At 40.6% G+C, this 20,144-nt stretch overlaps 1 protein-coding gene across 3 annotated transcripts in view; it reads right to left on the bottom strand.

Moving 5' to 3' along the window:
* Window positions 1-16,454: 16,454 nt before the first annotated feature.
* The window catches only part of MB21D2 (Mab-21 domain containing 2), a 123,071-nt gene continuing 119,381 nt past the window's right edge, over window positions 16,455-20,144 (bottom strand). For all 3 annotated transcript variants that reach the window (XM_005903167.2, XM_070371737.1, XM_070371744.1), the window contains one exon: window positions 16,455-19,503. In XM_005903167.2, coding sequence (XP_005903229.2) covers window positions 18,239-19,503 — 1,265 coding nt within the window. In that variant the 3' untranslated portion in view covers window positions 16,455-18,238. The remainder of the gene's footprint in view (window positions 19,504-20,144) is intronic.

Below are 20,144 nucleotides of genomic sequence, written 5' to 3'. Positions count from 1 at the left end.
GTGAGTTTTATAAGCTCTAAGGTGATTTTTACATATGTGGAATGAGTGGTGGAAACCAACATGGGGTTTTTTCAAACAATTCAAACTAAAACTATGAATCACTGGCATCAATAGTATTGCATAATATCCCTTGGGTGTACTGCGTTGGGATAGAGATAAGACTGACAAATGCTGCTCTAAAAGTTATAGTGGGGGTCAGATAGCTAATCAATGACTCATCTGAAGAGTACAGCGGTCAACCTTCCAGAATTCGTTTAAGAAGTGATAACATCGAGAAAACTTGTCAAAAGAAAAACTCAAGATTGTTTTGCCAATTTAGCCATTAATATCTGAGTATCTGTCAGTTTATTCAGTTAAAATAAATTCTTGAGAAACTAGGAAGCAAAGAATATGTCTTACTTTAATATCCCCAGCACTGCACAATGTCTGGCATATGATGTTTATTAAATGACTGAATTAAGTGGATGGTTTTGTCTCTCTTATGCCCACTAAATCTATTAAAAACTTTAAAAATGCAAATGTAGCCCTCCCACAACATGGCATCAGTCCTGGTTGATTTTAATGGATTTTCTTTAAATATTCAAGGAATAGATCATTGTTAATATTTAAACACTCTAAATGGATTTTTAATGGCAATGTTTCTAATCAATTTCACAGGGCCAGTCTTAACTTGATATTAAATTTTTCTCTATCACTGTAGTCACTATCAACAAACTATATAATGGAATAAGAGTGGAAATCACATTTGCAGGAATGGGGATCTCTGAAGAAAATCAGAAAACTTTACTGATGTACTGACATAACGGAAATAAATTCCATATTTCTAAAAGGATGTAAAATATTAATCAATGTAACAGACTGCCTCAAAAATAACTGAAAAGGCTGGGACAAATTTTGGAAAAAAAAAGAAAAATAAACTTACTACTTCATAAAATAAAACATATATTCAAGATCCAATAATTAAGACACTGTGGATCTGAAACAGAATGACAGATAAGTGGAATAGAATGGTACACTGAGCTCCAGAAGGTCTACTTCAGAATTTAATACCTTTTGTGATATAACAATGAGAAAAAGACAGATATAAACAATGGTAGGAGGTAAACAGACTAACTTTTCATGAATATAGTAAATTAAACATTCAAGACAGCCATATACAAAAACTCCAGTAGAATTACAGAAGTAAGTCTTCAAAAAATGTATAAAATAAAACATAAAAAGAAAATATATGTGAGCATTCTTACAATAAAATGCCTTTCTAAGAATAACTTTAACATTAGTAATCATAAGTGAAAAGATAAGTAGATTTCAGGTAAAGAAAAATTCAATACTTCTCTATATGAAAAAACAATAATAGCTAAAGAGCTGTAAAATGGTGAGGTAAAGATATCTTCACAAACTTTTTAAAGCAAACAATTGAAAGCAACAACTGAAGTGAGAAAAAAAAAGTCCTTTTTGAGACAAAACTAGGAAACACCGATGCCCCAAGTCACATATTTTTGAAGAATTCCTGCCAGGAATGGTGGAGATTGGACCAAGGAAGGGAGGAAGCAGAGGGAGCATACTCACTACAGAGCTCAAGTGGGAGCAGCTGATTCTAAACTATGAGGGACACGAAAGGGGACAAAATCAATGAGCTTGAGTGTGGAGAGGAGGAAGCAGAATCTGAGAGCCTCATTAGGAAAGGGAAGATTATGTGTTTAGTCCTATCCAATTCTTTGTAGCTCGCCACACTCCTCTGCCCGTGGAATTTTCCAGGGAAGAATACCTGAGTGGGTTGCCATTTCCTACTTCCGGGGACCTTTTTGCCCCTGGGATCAAACCCAGTCTCCTGCATTGGCAGGTGGACTCTTTACCATGAGCACCCCCTGGGTAGCCCTCAGAGCCTCACTGAATCTCCTTTAATATCACAGAGAAGCAAAGGAAGTAAGGACAAATGAGGAAAGAGATAGAAGAAAAGAAGCTTCCAATAGGCAACACTTGCTACAATGTACAGGGTTGGAAAGAATCTGTGATGAGGAAGAAGCTCGGCAGTTGCTAATCTTTCTCAGCCAAAATGAACAGGACTCAACCCCATACAACAACAAACCCTGTTTCATGCGGGCTTCATTCGGTGACACAGAGAATTCCTGGGTTTTCCACACTTCCCTATTACAAACAACTTGCCCAAGAATTTACCTCATTCAAAAACCAAGGTACTTGCTGTGGGTTGGGACCTCATGAGGTAATTTTTATGAAAACTTCCTGAAAAAAAAACACACCCACCCACCATTATAGGAAGGGAAAAGACATGAACAATATTTTCAGCAAGATCCCTCCAACAGTATTTGTGACCAAGCCATCAATAGCAGTAGAGCCTGTATGAAATAACTGCTGTGTCATGGAAGTTAACTACTATACCCTAAAAGATATCAAAACTAAAAAATTATCAACAAGTGCTCATTCATAAGAAGAGAAATACCATCCTGATGAAAAACTAGTATGGACTGTTCTGAGAAATAGCAACAAGGATAGGCTTTCACAAGGTCAAAGTTCTGGTAACTACAACAACAACAGCAAGAGTCATATGGATGAAAAAGTGCTAAGGCTGTCTGGGCCCTTGAAAATTTCATCAGAAATAACAACCAAGAATTATTTTCCTGAAGGATAAAGCCCTATCTTGAGAGAAAAATATTATAAACACACCAAATCGAGCAGAGCAAGGACAATGAAAATTCAAAGAGCAAAGTCTCTAAAGAAGCAGATCCCAGAAAGCAGTGGGACAGCAAAACAGAGTCTAAAGTTTGACTTTGGAAATATGCTGTTACCACAAATTTGGTAATGTTTCTTCATGAATTGAACCAAAAATAACAGGGCAAAACAGCACTAATACATGAAACTTATTCAATACTAAAGTCATTTCAGTGACAACTAATGTTTGAGTCTCACGTACCTTCAAACTGCTTTATTCACTTCCCATGTTGGCCAAAGATAAAACATAAAATGATATTCTATTTCCACACAAATCTGTAGCGGACATATTCCCTAAGTTCAAACTACAGTTCCAGAAGCATTTTCCAGACTTCTGGCAAAGGAGAAAAGGAAAGGTATACCCATTAGAATGTAGAGTTCCAAGGAACAGCAAGGAGAGATAAGAAAGCCTTCCTCATCAATCAATGCAAAGAAATAGAGGAAAACAATAGAATGGGAAAGACTAGAGATCTCTTCAAGAAAATTAGAGACACCAAGGGAACATTTCATGTGAAGATGGGCACAATAAAGGACAGAAATGGTATGGACCTAACAGAAGCAGAAGATATTAAGAAGAGATGGCAAGAATACACAGAACTATACAAAAAAGATCTTCATAACCCAGATAATCACGATGATGTGATCACTCACCTAAAGGGAGACATCCTGGAATGTGAAGTCAAGTGGGCCTTAGGAGACATCACTACGAACAAAGCTAGTGGAGGTGATGGAATTCCAGTTGAGCAATTTCAAATCCTAAAAGATGATGCTGTGAAAAGTGCTGCACTCAATATGCCAGCAAATTTGGAAAACTCAGCAGTGGCCACAGGACTGGCCACTGAGAAATATGTATGCAGGTCAAGAAGCAACAGTTAGAACTGGAAATGGAACAACAGACTGGTTCCAAATTGGGAAAGGAGTATGTTAAGGCTGCATATTGTCACCCTGCTTATTTAACTTATATGCAGAGTACATCATGCAAAATGCTGGACTGTATGAAGCACAAGCTGGAATCAAGATTGCTGGGAGAAATATCTATTACCTCAGATATGCAGATGACACCACCCTTATGGCACAAAGTGAAGAGAACTAAAGAGCCTCTTAATGAAAGTAAAAGAGGAGTGTGAAAAAGTTGGCTTACAACTCAACATTCAGGAAACTAAAATCATGGCATCTGGTCCCATTACTTCATGGCAAATAGATGGGGAAACAGTGGAAACAGTGAGAGACTTTATTTTGGGGGGTTCTAAAATCACTGCAGATGGTGACTGCAGCCATGAAAAAAAAAAAAAAGACGCTTACTCCTTGGAAGAAAAGCTATGATCAACCTAGACAGCATATTAAAAAGTAGAGACATTACTTTGCCAATAAAGGTCCATCTAGTCAAAACTATGGTTTTTCCAGTTGTCATGTATGCATGTGAGAGTTGGACTATAGAGAAAGTTGAGCATCAAAGAATTGATGCCTTTGAACTGTGGTGTTGGAGAAAACTCTTGAGAGTCCCACAGCAAGGAGATCCAACCAGTCCATCCTAAAGGAAATCAGTCCCGAATATTCATCAGAAGGACTGATGCTAAAGCTGAAACTCAAATACTTTGGCAACCTCATGTGAAGAACTGACTCACTAGAGAAGACCCCAATGCTGGGAAAGATTGAAGGCAGGAGGAGAAGGGGATGACAGAGGATGAGCTGGCTGGATGGCATCACTGACTCGATGGACATGAGTTTGAGTAAACTCCGGGAGTTGGTGATGGACAGGCAGGCCTGGCATGCTGCGGCTCACGGGGTCGCAGTTGGACACAACGGAGAGACTGAACTGAACTGTGTATGAAAGACTGGAACTACGTTTATTATCTTTTCTTCCCATACGTGGCCCCTCCATAACTCCCTCATTCTACAACAATTTCCCAACCATCCTCATAATTTTATAAATCTTCTTAATCTTCAAAGCCTTCCCTAAACATTTCAGCCCAAAATTTCTCCCTAAACTCAACTCCTGTAATAACTATTATCTGGTCTTTTATTTGACCCTTTCTGTATACATCTTTTCCTGCTTATTCTATTTCCTCTAACACAACCAGTGTCTCTCTGTGTATGACATAAACTTCTTGAGGTAAAAAGTTACATCTTAGAGTGCAATCTGCAGCCATGGTTGGCAATACTTGAAACATTGGAAAATGTTAGCTGACAAACTACTTGAGTAGGTATTTTTTAGTTACAAACATAAAAATAATAAATGAAGGACTATGGCAAGACTCATCCACACTCTGCTCTTACAAATTTAATTCAACCAATATTTCCTAGGCATTTCCTTACTTTTGGCTAGTCATAGGGAGAAACCTGAAATCTCCTCTATTCCCAGAAAATAAAATGTAAGGTAGAATTGTTTCCTGCAATGGTTTTCAACTAGAGGCAGTTTTGCTCCCCAGGGATCTCAGTACTATCTGAAGTTTTTGTTTCTGAGAACTAGAAGGAGCAGGATGCTACTGACATAAAGTGAACAGAGCAAAAGGAGGCTGTCAGGCACCCTACAATGCACAGGGCAGCTGTCCACAACAAAGGATTATCTGACTCGAAATGTCAATAGTACCATGACTGAGAAACTGTAATTTACTGTGCCAATGTTGGGCTGAGATATATGAAAAGAGTTTTCAATATTTTTCATCTTCTAAATTATTAAGTTTTCACCTGATTTATATTTTATATCTGCAAATCTAGGGTTGATGTTCTCCCCTTCCATTCACTCCCATTTCATTAAACTAAAAAGTTCATGAAGCTAAAAACTGGTTCTCCTCTCTCTTTGAGGTGCTCAATAATTGTTTGTTGAATGGATAAGTAAGTACTGAAATATTACTTATTTCATTAATGAAAGTGCATTCTTCCTGCACTCCCCCAACACTACCGGTTTAACACTTGCTTTCTGTAACAACTGACCTTTCAATAATCTTGATGAAACTTTAGAGACAGTCACATCACATGCTTCTTAATATTCAAGACAGTGGCAACTTTCCTTCAAGTAATTTCTATAGGAAATTCTAATACGTAAGGCAAATAAAAATAAGAGATGCTTCATTGAGTCAATGCAAGGGATCCAGAGGCTGACTGCCAGTCCATCCCTAAGGTTAACACTGAAAAAACCAACCCACTCAAATTACACTCAAGTAACAAAAAACAAGTACGACAGTAGGTGTTGCAAGAGGGCATCAGAGGGCAGACACACTGAAACCATAATCACAGAAAACCAGTCAATCTAATCATACTAGGACCACAGCCTTGTCTAACTCAATGAAACTAAGCCATGCCTGTGGGGCCACCCAAGATCGGTGGGTCATGGTGGAGAGGTATGACAGAATGTGGTCCACTGGAGAAGGGAATGGCAAACCACTTCAGTATTCTTGCCTTGAGAACCCCATGAACAGTATGAAAAGGCAAAATGGTAGGATACTGAAAGAGGAACTCCCCAGGTCAGTAGAGGCCCAATATGCTACTGGAGATCAGTGGAGAAATAACTACAGAAAGAATGAAGGGATGGAGCCAAAGCAAAAACAATACCCAGTTGTGGATGTGACTGGTGATAGAAGCAAGGTCTGATGCTGTAAAGAGCAATATTGCATAGGAACCTGAAATGTCAGGTCCATGAATCAAGGCAAATTGGAAGTGGTCAAACAGGAGATGGCAAGAGTGAATGTCGACATTCTAGGAATCAGCGAACTAAAATGGACTGGAATGGGTGAATTTAACTCAGATGACCATTATATCTACTACTGAGGGCAGGAATCTGCAGTAGAAGAAATGGAGTAGCCATCATGGTCAACAAAAGTGTCCGAAATGCAGTACTTGGATGCAATCTCAAAAACGACAGAATGATCTCTGTTTGTTTCCAAGGCAAACCATTCAATATCACAGTACTCCAAGTCTATGCCCCAACCAGTAATGCTGAAGAAGCTGAAGTTGAACGGTTCTATGAAGACCTACAAGACCTTTTAGAACTAACACCCAAAAAAGATGTCCTTTTCATTATGGGGGACTAGAATGCAAAAGTAGGAAGTCAAGAAACACCTGGAGTAACAGGCAAATTTGGCCTTGGAATATGGAATGAAGCAGGGCAAAGGCTAATAGAATTTTGCCAAGAAATTGCACTGGTCATAGCAAACACCCTCTTCCAAAAACACAAGAGAAGACTCTACACATGGACATCACCAGATGGTGAACACCAAAATCAGATTGATTATATTCTTTGCAGCCAATGATGGAAAAGCTCTATACAGTCAACAAAAACAAGACCAGGAGCTGACTATGGCTCAGATCATGAACTCCTTATTGCCAAATTCAGACTTAAATTGAAGAAAGTAGGGAAAACCACTAGACCATTCAGGTATGACCTAAATAAAATACCTTATGATTATACAGTGGAAGTGAGAAATAGATTTAAGGATTAGATCTGATAGATAAGAGTGCCTGATGAACTATGGATGGAGGGTTGTAACATTGTACAGGAGACAGGGATCAAGACCATCCCCATGGAAAAGAAATGCAAAAAAGCAAAATGGCTGTCTGAGGAGGCCTTACAAATAGCTGTGAAAAGAAGAGAAGCGAAAGCAAAGGAGCAAAGGAAAGATATAAGCATATGAATGCAGAGTTCCAAAGAAAAGAAGAGGTAAGAAAGCCTTCCTCAGCCATCAATGCAAAGAAATAGAGGAAAACAACAGAATGGGAAAGACTAGAGATCTCTTCAAGAAAATTAGAGATACCAAGGGAACATTTCATGCAAAGATGGGCTCGATAAAGGACAGAAATGGTATGGACCTAACTGAAGCAGTAGATATTAAGAAGAGGTGGCAGGATACACAGAAGAACTGTACAAAAAGATCTTCATGACCCAGATAATCACGATGGTGTGATCACTGACCTAGAGCCAGACATCCTGGAATGTGAAGTCAAGTGGGCCTTAGAAAGCATCACTATGAACAAAGCTAGTGGAGGTGATGGAATTCCAGTTGAGCTATTCCAAATCCTGAAAGATGATGCTGTGAAAGTGCTTCACTCAATATGCCAGCAAATTTGGAAAACTCAGCAGTGGCCACAGTTTTCATTCCAATCCCAAAGAAAGGCAATGCCAAAGAATGCTCAAACTACTGCACAATTGCACTCATCTCACACGCTAGTAAAGTAGTGCTCAAAATTCTCCAAGCCAGGCTTCAGCAATATGTGAACCGTGGACTTTCAGATGTTCAAGCTGGTTTTAGAAAAGGCAGGGGAACCAGAGATCAAATTGCCAACATCCGCTGGATCATGGAAACAGCAAGAAATTTCCAGAAAAACATCTATTTCTGCTTTATTGACTATGCCAAAGCCTTTGACTGTGTGGATCACAATAAACTGTGGCAAATTCTTCAAGAGATGGGAATACCAGACCACCTGACCTGCCTCTTGAGAAACCTATATGCAGGTCAGGAAGCAACAGTTAGAACTGGACATGGAACAATGGACTGGTTCCAAATAGGAAAAGGAGTACGTCAAGGCTGTATATTGTCACCCTGCTTATTTAACTTATATGCAGAGTACATCAGGAGAAATGCTGGGCTGGAAAAAGCACAAGCTGGAATCAAGATTGCTGGGAGAAATATCAATAACCTCAGATATGCAGATGACACCACCCTTATGGCAGAAAGTGAAGAGGAATTAAAAAGCCTCTTGATGAAAGTGAAAGAGGAGAGTGAAAAAGTTGGCTTAAAGCTCAACATTCAGAAAACGAAGATCATGGCATCTGGTCCCATCACTTCTTGGGAAATATATGAGGAAACAGTGTCAGACTTTATTTTTCTGGGCTCCAAAATCACTGCAGATGGTGACTGCAGCCATGAAATTAAAAGACACTTACTCCTTGGAAGAAAAGTTATGACCAACGTAAATAGCATATTAAAAAGCAGAGACATTACTTTGACAACAGAAGTCCATCTAGTCAAGGCTATGGTTTTTCCTGTGGTCATGTATGGATGTGAGAGTTGGACTGTGAAGAAAGTTGAGCGCCGAAGTATTGACGCTTTTGAACTGTGGTGTTGGAGAAGACTCTTGAGAGTCTCTTGGACTGCAAGGAGATCCAACCAGTCCATTCTGAAGGAGATCAGCCCTGGGATTTCTTTGGAAGGAATGATGCTAAAGCTGAAACTCCAGTACTTTGGCCACCTCATGCAAAGAGTTGACTCATTGGAAAAGACTCTGATGCCAGGAGGGATTGGGGGCAGGAGGAGAAGGGGACGACAGAGGATGAGATGGCTGGATGGCATCACTGACTTGATGGACGTGAGTCTGAGTGAACTCCAGGAGTTGGTGATGGACATGTAGGCCTGGTGTGCTGCGATTCATGGGGTTGCAAAGAATCGGATATGACTGAGCGACTGAACTGAACTGAACTGAATAAAAAAGAAAATTGAAGCTGAAAGAGAAAGTAACTAAAGTCAGAAGGCTAGATAGAGGCAGATTACTAAATGAAGCTGCATTCATTAAGCACCCTAAAAGATACAGGCTTCCCTGATGGCTCAGTGATAAAGAATCTGCCTGCCAATGCAGGAGACACAGGTTTGATCCCTGGGTTGGGAAGATCCCTTGGAGTACGAAATGGCAACCCACTCCAGTATTCTTGCCTGAGAAATCCCACAGACAGAGGAGCTTGGTGGGCTACAGTTCATGGGGTCACATGAGTCAGACAAGACTTAGTGACTAAAAAGCTACTTAATATTTTACTATGCTAATATATTTGTGTGTTTTTATATATGAGAATCTAGGGCTGATGCCCACCCACCACCACATTCATCATCTAACAACCATGAGATCCCTCTTCACATGGGAATTTAAAACCTGGACAAAATCTGTGGATCAACTAGCCATAGAGACATTTCTTTATGAATCATTCTTTCTAGTGAGACAGGTACTTCTGTGAGATCAATTTAGACAGGAAAAAAATTTTTTAGGGCTTCCTTGGTGGCTCAGTGGTAAAGAATTTGTCTGCCAGTTAGGAGACATGGGTTCAGTCCCCGATAGGTGAAGATCCCACATGCTGCAGAGCAATTAAACCTGTGTGCCCGAACTATGCAGCCCATGTGTTGCAACTTCTGAAGCTCGAGTACCCTAGGGACCATGATCCACAAGAGAAGCCTGATTATATGACTCCATTTATATGAATTGTCCAGAGAAAACAAATATATAGAGACAAAGAAGATTTGAGGTTGCCTGTGGCTGGGAGGGCTGGAAGGAAATAGGGATTAACTCTTAAGAGGCGTGGGTTTTCTTTTATGGTGATAAAACTGTTCTAAAACTGATTGTAGAGATGACTGTGAGAGTCAGTAAATATACTAAAAGCCACCGAATTTTACACTTTAAATGAGCAAATTGTACAGTATGTGAATTATAACTCAATAAAACTGTTATTAAAAAAAAGAGAGAAGCCTGTGAACCACAAGGAAGAGTTGCCCCTGCTCTCCACAACTATAGAAAGGCCTGCATAAAAATGAAGACTCAGCACAGACAAAAATAAATAAATAAAATTAACAATTTGGTTAAGTCCTTCACTTGCACTTCTGTGTAAATAAATAATTATTAATGGGGAGAATGCTGTTGCATAATGGAATTCTGAAATTAGGACAATGTGTAGCCTGAAAAAGCATAGTCTGTAAATTTATTTTTAACCTCCCTAATACCTATAATTTTCATAATACATAGTTCAGAAAGATTGTCAAAATATTTTTGGTTGGCTGGTGAGAATACTTAAAAGTTAGTGATTCTCTAACAAATAATGGGAAAGTAGAAAAGGGATGTCTAAGAGAATCTCACAAGGAGAGGCTGAAGCATGAAGTTTTGTATTTATCAGAAGATTGCAGGATACGTAAAAGAGGGAGGTAGAACACAGGCAATTTCATGTAATGACCGGGAACCATTCAGTACTCTATGCAGCTGGTGTTAAAAACAATCTAAAGACTTCTCTGGTGATCCCGTGGTATGAAAGCTGCTGGCCAGTGCACGGGACATGCTTTGATCCCTGGTCCAGGAAGATCCTACATGCCCTGGGGCAGCAAAACCCGCGTGCCAAAACTCCTGAAGGCCGAGCACGCCGGAGCCTACGTTCCACAAGAGAACCAGGTGCACCGCAGCTCGGGAGTTGCCCCCACTCGCCACTAGAGAAAGGCCACGCACAGCAACGAAGACCCGGCACAGCCAAAAATAAACAAATGGATATTAATAAATGAAATTTTAAAATAAACAAATTAAAAACAATCTAAAGAAAGCTGAGTCTGGGCATAGAATATAGGGAAAATGAAGCAGTCAAGGTCAAAGGTCAGAGATGCAGGCCAGGACCTTTTCTGTGTGGCTAAGGAAACCATTCCTGGGCTCTCTGTCAGACTTTTATTGTAGTGGGAATTCCTAGTAACGTACTTTCACAGCCTTGAGAAATTTCACAGAAATAGCCCCTAGAAAATCAGCATATGTTAAGAAATTATGTTAATGATTATCTTTCATGTTTTTCTTAAGAATAATCTTGTTACAAACCCCAAGGCCAAACCCAGAAGGGAGTATGACTGCGATCATAAAAGCATGGAATTGGAATGCCGGGTCAGCATCAGGCATGAACGCTGCCTAGGCACTTGCTAATTGTTCCCGAGACTAACCCAGAAGGGAACAGTCTGGAGTAAACACAAGGAGATCTGGATTATGTCAGTGTAGTCCATAACATTTAGGGGTATGTGATTAACACAGCTTGTGTCTTGAGAAAGATAAGATCTGAGAAAGCCTCATAGTCTGCAATTAGGAATAAAAGCTGGACTCAAGAGTGGACTCTGCACCTCAGCCCAATAGAGGCTGCAGGCCCCCTGACCCCATTGCACCAGATTTTGTGTTCTGTCTTCATTCTTGTCACTCGCTCCCAGACCATTAGGGCAACGTTTTATTATGGTTCTTTCCCACATCATCCGCCTAGAAAACCACAAAACGACTGGAAGTTCAGTGTGAAGCTGGAGTTATACTGTGATTGTGTTAGAATCACAGGATTATAATGGAAGACACTGCCCCCCAAAGTTTCCACCAGAAGGTGAACACATATACTCAAGAGATCAAATTTAAGCAGATTATATACCCAATCTACCTTCATGTCACACAAACCCCCAAAAGGCTTTCTTACTCTTAGAATTCTTATATAAAAAAGCTGAACAAAACCAATGTGTGAGTTAGCTAAGGTCAATGCTATGTTTAACAACTTGAGAGCAAAAAAGGTTTCAGTTTTCCAGTAAGATCTTCTGTAAGCAATAGCTTTATAAAATGCAGCAAACACAGCTGTGTGGATGGCACAGATTTGTGCCTTTGACCACAGGACTGGTCTTGGGGAACTTTCTGAACAATTCACCATCCCTGGAGTGAAATTTTTAAGAGAAGAGCAGGGAGAGGAAGAAGAATATGAGATAAGTAAAAGCAATGTTTTTGCATTAATCTAGCCTCTTGGAGTACTGCCCCAAATTTCCATACACCTCAGTTCATCTGCAGCCTTTGCTGGGGTCTACAAATCCTACTTACCAGTCATAAATTGTCATCAACTAATCTTCCCTCCCATCTAGTTCCTATCTTTGTGTTTATTCTCCCTCTCCAACCAATAGCTCTTCATGGAGAGGTCCTCAAGGTCACAAATCTCACTCCTCAATTTATGATAAGAGCAAACAAGACCCAGAAAAGGGAAGAGGACAGTCACTTGGTGAATTTCAATGAGCATTATGGAAAGTACCTGCCAATCACCATAGAAGATCTGATGTGTTTATTGGAGGAAATTATCAAGAGGGTGTAACCTCTAGCTGACCCTAGAGTCGGACCCTGGCAGAGGCTCCTCATCCTTCCTCTTGTCCTTGACATGTATGGTCTACCCACCATTCCCACACTAGGAGCCATTTCAAGGACGCAGCCTGAGAGTCTAGTGTTGCTGAGACCATCTGGACTCAATATTGACTAAACCCTGTGACAGCCTCTATGGAAACTGAGAATCTGTGGGGGTAGGTATGAGATCTCCTCTTTCTGCAACCACCAAGAGAAATCTAGCCTCAGATGTAAGTTCTCTCGCCTGTTAAACCTGCCACTTAGCAACCTGGATTTGTCTGGCCCTTAAGTTGTTCGTTTAGTTTCTGAATTCCCTATGAAGTCGTAAAGAAAATCTTCAAATTCACTATTAGTAGGAATACGTCACAGGTGATACTGCTACTTCATATGTGGTCCATTCCCCACCCCAACCAGAATTTTTCCCACGTGGTCATCTCTCTTCTCCCAGGATTTTTCTGTGACAGAAAATTAACTTTCTCTAAATGATCCATCTACTCTGCTGATGAAAAGCTTCAAAGAAGAGTTTGCCCAGGGTTTTGTAATTTATGTTAACCTTTTATCCAAATTTAGGTCCTGTGTAAATGCACAGAATAGAATCTATTCTAAATAATAAGAATAGATACTAATATTAGAGGTAGGGTGGCACCATAATGACAAGTTCTTAATTTTGAAAACAAACGGTTTCAGATGTTGGCTCTGCCCTACTACTTAAGTGTCTATGGAACTTTGAATGAGTTATCTAATTTCTGAATCTTGGTTTCCCTAAATGTTTAGAGTTATTGTGAGATGAAAATAGGTCCATGAGTGAAAGCATCCAGTAAGATCTGCACTAAGTATTCAATAAATGTTTGCTCTGCCTCCATAGATGTTGGTGCAATTAATAAGATCTTTTAAATGATATTCTGTAGAAAAGAATACTCTGTGTGTAAATAGGTGGATTTATAAATCTGAAATTCAGATTATTTTGGAAACAGCCAATCTTAGATTGTGAAAGCCAGAAAAGAAGGGAACAACCTCAATTCTGCATTTTATGGATAAGGATGTAAAGTTTATGCTTCTACTCACACTTAGCCACCTTAAGCTTCTGTGATAAACTGTTGGAACAGAAGATGACAGAAGAAAAATGTATCAATGTGCCCACCTTTCCCAAGTCACATTACAAATCCATTCATCCTAAAAAAGAGACGGAATGTGGTCTAAAATGCAAATATTTTTATCCCACCTGCTATGTCAAATTAAGGCTCAATGTGTCTTTAAAGGTCTTTGAACAATAATTGTTTAATATGGGAGATGAACTGTGGTGTTGGAGAAGACTCTTGAGAGTCCCTTGGACTGCAAGGAGATCCAACCAGTCCATCCTAAAGGAGACTAGTCCTGGGTGTTCATTGGAAGGACTGACGCTGAGGCTGAAACTCCAATACTTTGGCCACCGCATGTGAAGAGTTGACTTATTGGAAAAGACCCTGATGCTGGGAGGGATTGGGGGCAGGAGGAGAAGGGGACGACAGAGGATGAGATGGCTGGATGGCATCACCAACTCGATGCACATGAGTTTGGGTGAACTCCGGGAGTTAGTGATGGACAGGGAGGCCTGGCGTGCTGCGATTCATGGGGTTGCAAAGAGTCAGACACGACTGAGTGACTGAACTGAACATACTAACATTTGAGTTTTCTGAAATTTCCTCATTATCCCAAACCACACAGACACCGAAAAGTATATAGTCTCTTTAGAGTTTGATGAATGTCAGGACCTAACTGTGGGTTCAAAACTAGTGGCTTAGATGGTAAAGAATCTACCTGCAATGCAGGAGACCCGGGTTCTATCCTTGGGTCAGGAAGATCCCCTAGAGAATGAAATGGCAACCAACTCTAGTATTCTTGCCTGAAGAATTCTATGGCCAGAGGAGTCTGGTGGGCTACAGTTCATAGGATTGCAAAGAGTCAGACACCACTGAGCGACCAACACTTTCATTTTCACTTTCAAACTTAGCAAGGGTCATACAACATTATAAAAATTAAGTGCCATATGGCAAAGTTGTAGTTTATTAAACATGCTACTTTTGAACTCACTGCTAATAGGCTATCATTATAAAATGGGCATACAGAAAGAAACAAAATTAGTTAAATTTTTTATAGCTTGATTTCTTCCATGTATAATGTATGTTTTCTGTAAAAAGTGAAAAAAGATTTTGGCAATTAATTAACAGAAGGTAGAACTTAGGACATGTTGCAACTAGTTCTCCATTGGAGAATATTAATCTAAACAACATTTTTTACCTATTTGAGGAAATTACAGCCTAAGAGGTACATTTTCTAAACTGGCTATTTTTCTCAGAGAGGACCAATAACTAACTGGATTAAATCAGTTTGAAACTATTAATACATATGTATTTATATGATATTAATAACATAACAGGAAGAGGAAATGATGTCCATCCCCTTCCTTTAGTCCAAGTAGTAGTAAGAGCTCCATTTAATGGTAAAAAGGTTTACCTGCAGATTAGAACATGGGGAGCCTTTCCTCAACCCCAAATACTGACCAGATGGGAAGTAGAATAGCCACACAAGTAGTCCCTTGGGTGACTCAAAGGAAGAGGTTCTGGAGATTAAGCTTATCAGATGGAGTTCAGTGCCTTCCCCAAGGACAACCGCCAAGCTCTGAAGCAGCAGCCCTGAAGCCCCCTGACCCAGCAGCTGCTGCCAAGCACAGCCTCCCTTTCCCAGCCAGGCCATCCTGTCCAAGGCTGAACTTCAAGTCAGGAAATTTTTCTCAGCAAGGTAATGATCTGATATCAAATAATCAATACTCACCTGTGCCCAGACAATGGGCTTAATCCTCCCGGTAAGTGTTACAAAATGCCTTAAAGAAACATCCAGTTCCTTTTGTGCTGTCAAGTGTGTGCGTGGTTGACAAGGCGTTGGTCAGTCATAGGGGCTCTTCAACTGGCCCCAGAAGCAACTGCACTGGAAAGTAAAATTAGCCACATATACCTGCCTCTCATTTTCCCGGAAATAACTCTGTACAGGAATTTCAGGGATGTTTTTATTTTTTAAATGACTGGTCCTGTTTGGCTCCATCCACTCTGAAACCAATCATTACTTGCATCTTACTTCCACTTCAGCTAAGAAAGCCATAGAGTCCAAAATAATCTATTCTTCAGATATGTGAAAACAGGTCCCATCAGAGAATTGAAATCCTGTTGAGTTATAGCTCATAAATTCCCACAACCTAAAGAAGCAGATGTAAGTAATACTACATTGATAACCTCTGCCTTAAGGCATTTTATACCGTACTTGAAACAGAGATTATTTTAACCAATCTTCAGGGCTTCAGGACAGAAGTCAGTGATTTGCTTATGTTTCAGACAAGAAAAGGTACCAGACTACCTCTTGTTTCTACTCACCTTTAAGAATGTCTGACTGAAGAGCCCTAGGTTCATGGCACTCACTGATAGCAAAGCCAAGTGCTTCCTCTTCCACATCCAGGGTGCATGTTGCTGTCCCAGCATCCAAAACTAGAATCGCAAGCATGTCCCTGAATGGAACAGATGGCACTGTATGCCCAATCTGTAACTAATGACTGTGATCAGGGAAATGGCTATCTTGATTGGCCTACATCAATCAGGGTGCATGTCCAGAGCTGGGGATGAAGTTATTTCCTGAGAAGGACATAGATTACGTAGATGATAGGTAGATACCAGCAGGAAAATTGGAGACAGGGAAGACTGGACATTGGATTTTCACTACATAGAGACATCTGGCCTGAAAGACAACAGCAAGCCCAGGGCTATATCTACTGAAAATTACTACTGGTATTACTAATAAGAAAAGTTTCCAGATTACAAACTAACAAATAACAACAAAACTCCAAGGCCAGTATGTTTCTTTTATTATTACTTTTGTTTGATTTAAGATGGTTGAATGATTTCATTTTCATTCATAAGCATTACAATAATTCCCATGCAAAAACCAAGACTGCATATGCCTGATTTCAATTGGCCAAAATCTACCCCGTGAGACCGGACATTCAAGATCAAAGTGTTGCTTGACCTTTCCAACAGTAGACAGCACAGTAATCCTTTGAGAGATGGGCAGGCCCCTGGCCTCCCAAACACTACAGTTTGAAATGAGTCCATACCAAAACAAGGAACCGGTGCCTTGCAGCACCTAAACCTGGCAAGTACTTTCATTCTTAAAGACAGGACACCTCTACACCAAGGCTTCCACTCAGTTATTTCCTGGTTCCTGCTCTATGGTAAAATCTGCTTTTGAATTGGCATGGTATCTTCTATTTGGGGATTAATATTCATTTTTCCTTCTAGTTTTTCTCAAAACTCTCAGAAGAACCAAAGAGACTCTACAAAAAAGCTTAACCCTATAATGTCAAAAGAAATATGGTTGACCCTTGAATAATGTGGGGGTTAGGAACACTGACCTTGTGAGGTTGAATATCCATATATAACTTTATAGTGGACCTTCTATTCATGGTTCCAAACCCATACATTCAACTAACACATTTAGTGAAAAAAAATCTGCATATAAGTGAATCCACGCAGTTTAAACCTGTGTTGTTCAAGGATCAACTATACATACAAAGACAACTACTTTATCAATCATACATTTTCCCCAGCTTCAGATAAAGTCACTCAGCAGGTATAAAACTTGAAAAACTTCTCTCGGTAAGACAGGAACCAGGAAATTCAAAGAGGACAAAATAGGAACCCACATAAAGGAGAACTAAACAAACACAAAGAATCATTCTATTGATTAAGAGAATGAGCTAAATGAAGAAATGATAGCATTTCAACAGTAGATGTCAATTTATACTGAAACACACGCATTGGAACTCCGACAATGGCAAAGATTTCATTAGTGCAAATAACAATTGTAATGGTATGTTCATTAACAGGATTTAAATAAGGCTTCAAATAATTACACACACTAAAACTACCATTTGGAAACCTTAATTCTACTTGGAAAGTTGTCAAAGACACCCTTCCAAACCATCCAAAGTTCTGATTTGAGGACAATTACATTCAATGAAGTTGCTCCAAACATAATTTGTAGCATTATCACTTTCAAAGTCTACATTGTTTGGCAGAGAGGGAGAAATTACCCTGGCCACTGGTCGAAAAAAGTATCGACAAATCCAGCTAACGTACCAGGTAGTTTCCAGATTCAGATGATTTTCAAATATCTGTAGTGATGAACACTCATTAAAAAAAAATAAACACAAAGAAAAGCAAAATAAAACACAGAATCCTGAAGTTTCAGGAAGAGAGATTCCCCACTCCCATCAGCAATTCTGCACAAAGTATAAAACAGAAAGAAGGGAGATAATTCATGGGCATTTCATCTATGGCTCAAGTTCTCCTTAAAAAAAAAAACAAACACCAAAACAAAACAATAACTACAAAAAGTAAACAGCAAAATCAGAGGCAGAATATGAAATAGTAATATACTGTTTCAGAGTCTGCACCATCCTGCAGAACCAGGAAACTTAAGATGTGTTCTTAACAGATCCAATCCAGGCTGGATATGTAAAAAAAAACAAAAAACAACAAAAAAAAACCCCTGAAAGACAGCATCACAAACCACACTACGTATTATGAGAGTTTTAGAACCAGAGCAAAACAAAAAAAGGCAGCAAAAATGCTCAGAAAAATTTGTCATCAATTCTGAAATGGGGCCTTGTGACATCATCAGGGTTAATGAAGACAGAGATGGACTTCCCCGGATTCTCAGTCACTAGCTGCTGCAGTTTTTTGGCCAGACGGTCATCAGGCTGGTTGGGGTCCCCTCCATCGGACTGCGGGGAGGGGATGCTGGTGGTGCTCCCTCGCCTCTGGAGCTCCAGCGTCAGCCGGTTGGCTGCCTTGACGTGCTCGATGGCTGTGCGCAAGTGCTCTGCTGGGTCTGAGCGGACCGAGGAGAGCTTCCGCGCATGGAGCATGACCGTCTCCTCAGACAGGTGCTCCAGCATGTTGCACTGAGGGATGAAGTAATTGGGACACATCTTGTTGACCAGACAGTGCTGCAGGTCATCAATGAGGCCCAGCAAAAAGTGGGCTGCATAGTCTTCTTGGGCCAAGTAGTTGGCCGGAAGTCTGTCGCAGGCCCAGAGCATCATGCTCCGCAGGTGGTAGGGGCTGATAGCCTTGGGCCGGGACAGGAGTTTAATGATGATGGCTTTGCAGGCCTGGTAGGCCTGCATGAGGCTGCTGGAGATACACTTCTTCAACTGCACCTCACTCCTGGCAAAGGACAGCCGCCACTCATTGTCTTTCTTTCCCTTGTAGGAGCAAGCTGGCACCAGGTAAAACCCACTGATGACTTCTTCCTCAGTGATCTTCCCATCCCAAAAGTGGTTCTCCATGAGCCAGCTCTGGGCCACTGCCGGCCAACCTTTGAAGGAGACCACTGGGACAATATCATACAACATGCGACTGCTCCCCACACCCAGAATGATGGAGATGATGGTCCCATTCTTTTCCACTTTTTCCACCTTTGGCATCCCTCTCTGGGGTTTCTTCTGTATCTCTGAGAGGACAATGCTGATGGAGTCATAGAACCAGTCAGCCACTTTGGTTGGAGAGAAAAAGTAGTTGGTGGCACCGTTGATGTGATCTACGATGGTGCAGCAGTCTTTCCATTTACTGATCGTCCCCTCGTCGAAGAGCCGAAGGCTCAGCCAAGAGTGACATAAGGCTGAGTGGCGCATATCCAGTGTCACAGGCTGATTACGGTCATGCAGCTTAAGGGCTGGCACCAGGAGAGTGAAGTCCATATCATAGTCCGTCCCTCGGGCATAGACATTAAGCTCATCTAAGTCCAGGTCTACCACACCTTCTCGGACTCCTCCAGAAAGCAGCAGGTACTCATTGGCCACTGGCAGTTTTTGGTCCAGCTTTTGCACCATTCCTAGAAACAGAAAGAGAAAACAGGCTGATAGGAAGCACAGACACAAGAGTCTTATTCATCAACACAGAATACGCTGGGGTTCCAAGAGCCATCATTTGTTATCAATACAAAGCACATCTTAGGCTGCTACACGGGCCCAGCCAAGAGTGCTTTGTTCATTTTTATCGGTGCTAGAACCCATCCTTTTCCAAAAGATGGGAGAATTATGCAGATTCTTCTCTCATAGTGCAAGCAATATCATTTCCCATCATAGCCCGGGGCTCCTCTTCCCTAGTCATCACCTTGGTTACTGGCATTGCCATCCCATTCAGTCACTCAGGCTGAAAACCTCAGTAAATTTCAACTCTTACTTGCCTTTCTAATGCCAAATCTTATCTGTATAACCTCTGCAACATTTCTCATTCCCTCCCTGTTCTCCATCTCTGCTGTCATCACATAAAGCCTGGCTCTTTCATTTCTTGCCAAAGCAGTTACCCTTCCCCATACCTTCCTGCTGAAACATTCCTCTATGCAAGAGGAGCTGTGGACACTGAAAGTGGGATACTTCCAGGGGGCAGTGAGGTCATGACTCTTCAAAATAATACCAGTATGTTATTGACCTTTTTCAATGTGTGGACACTTGAGCTGACACTTGATGGTAC

This window comes from Bos mutus, chromosome 1, assembly GCF_027580195.1.
Source record: "Bos mutus isolate GX-2022 chromosome 1, NWIPB_WYAK_1.1, whole genome shotgun sequence".
NCBI classification, from domain to species: Eukaryota; Metazoa; Chordata; class Mammalia; order Artiodactyla; family Bovidae; genus Bos; species Bos mutus.
This window is presented reverse-complemented; position numbering and strand designations above follow the sequence as displayed.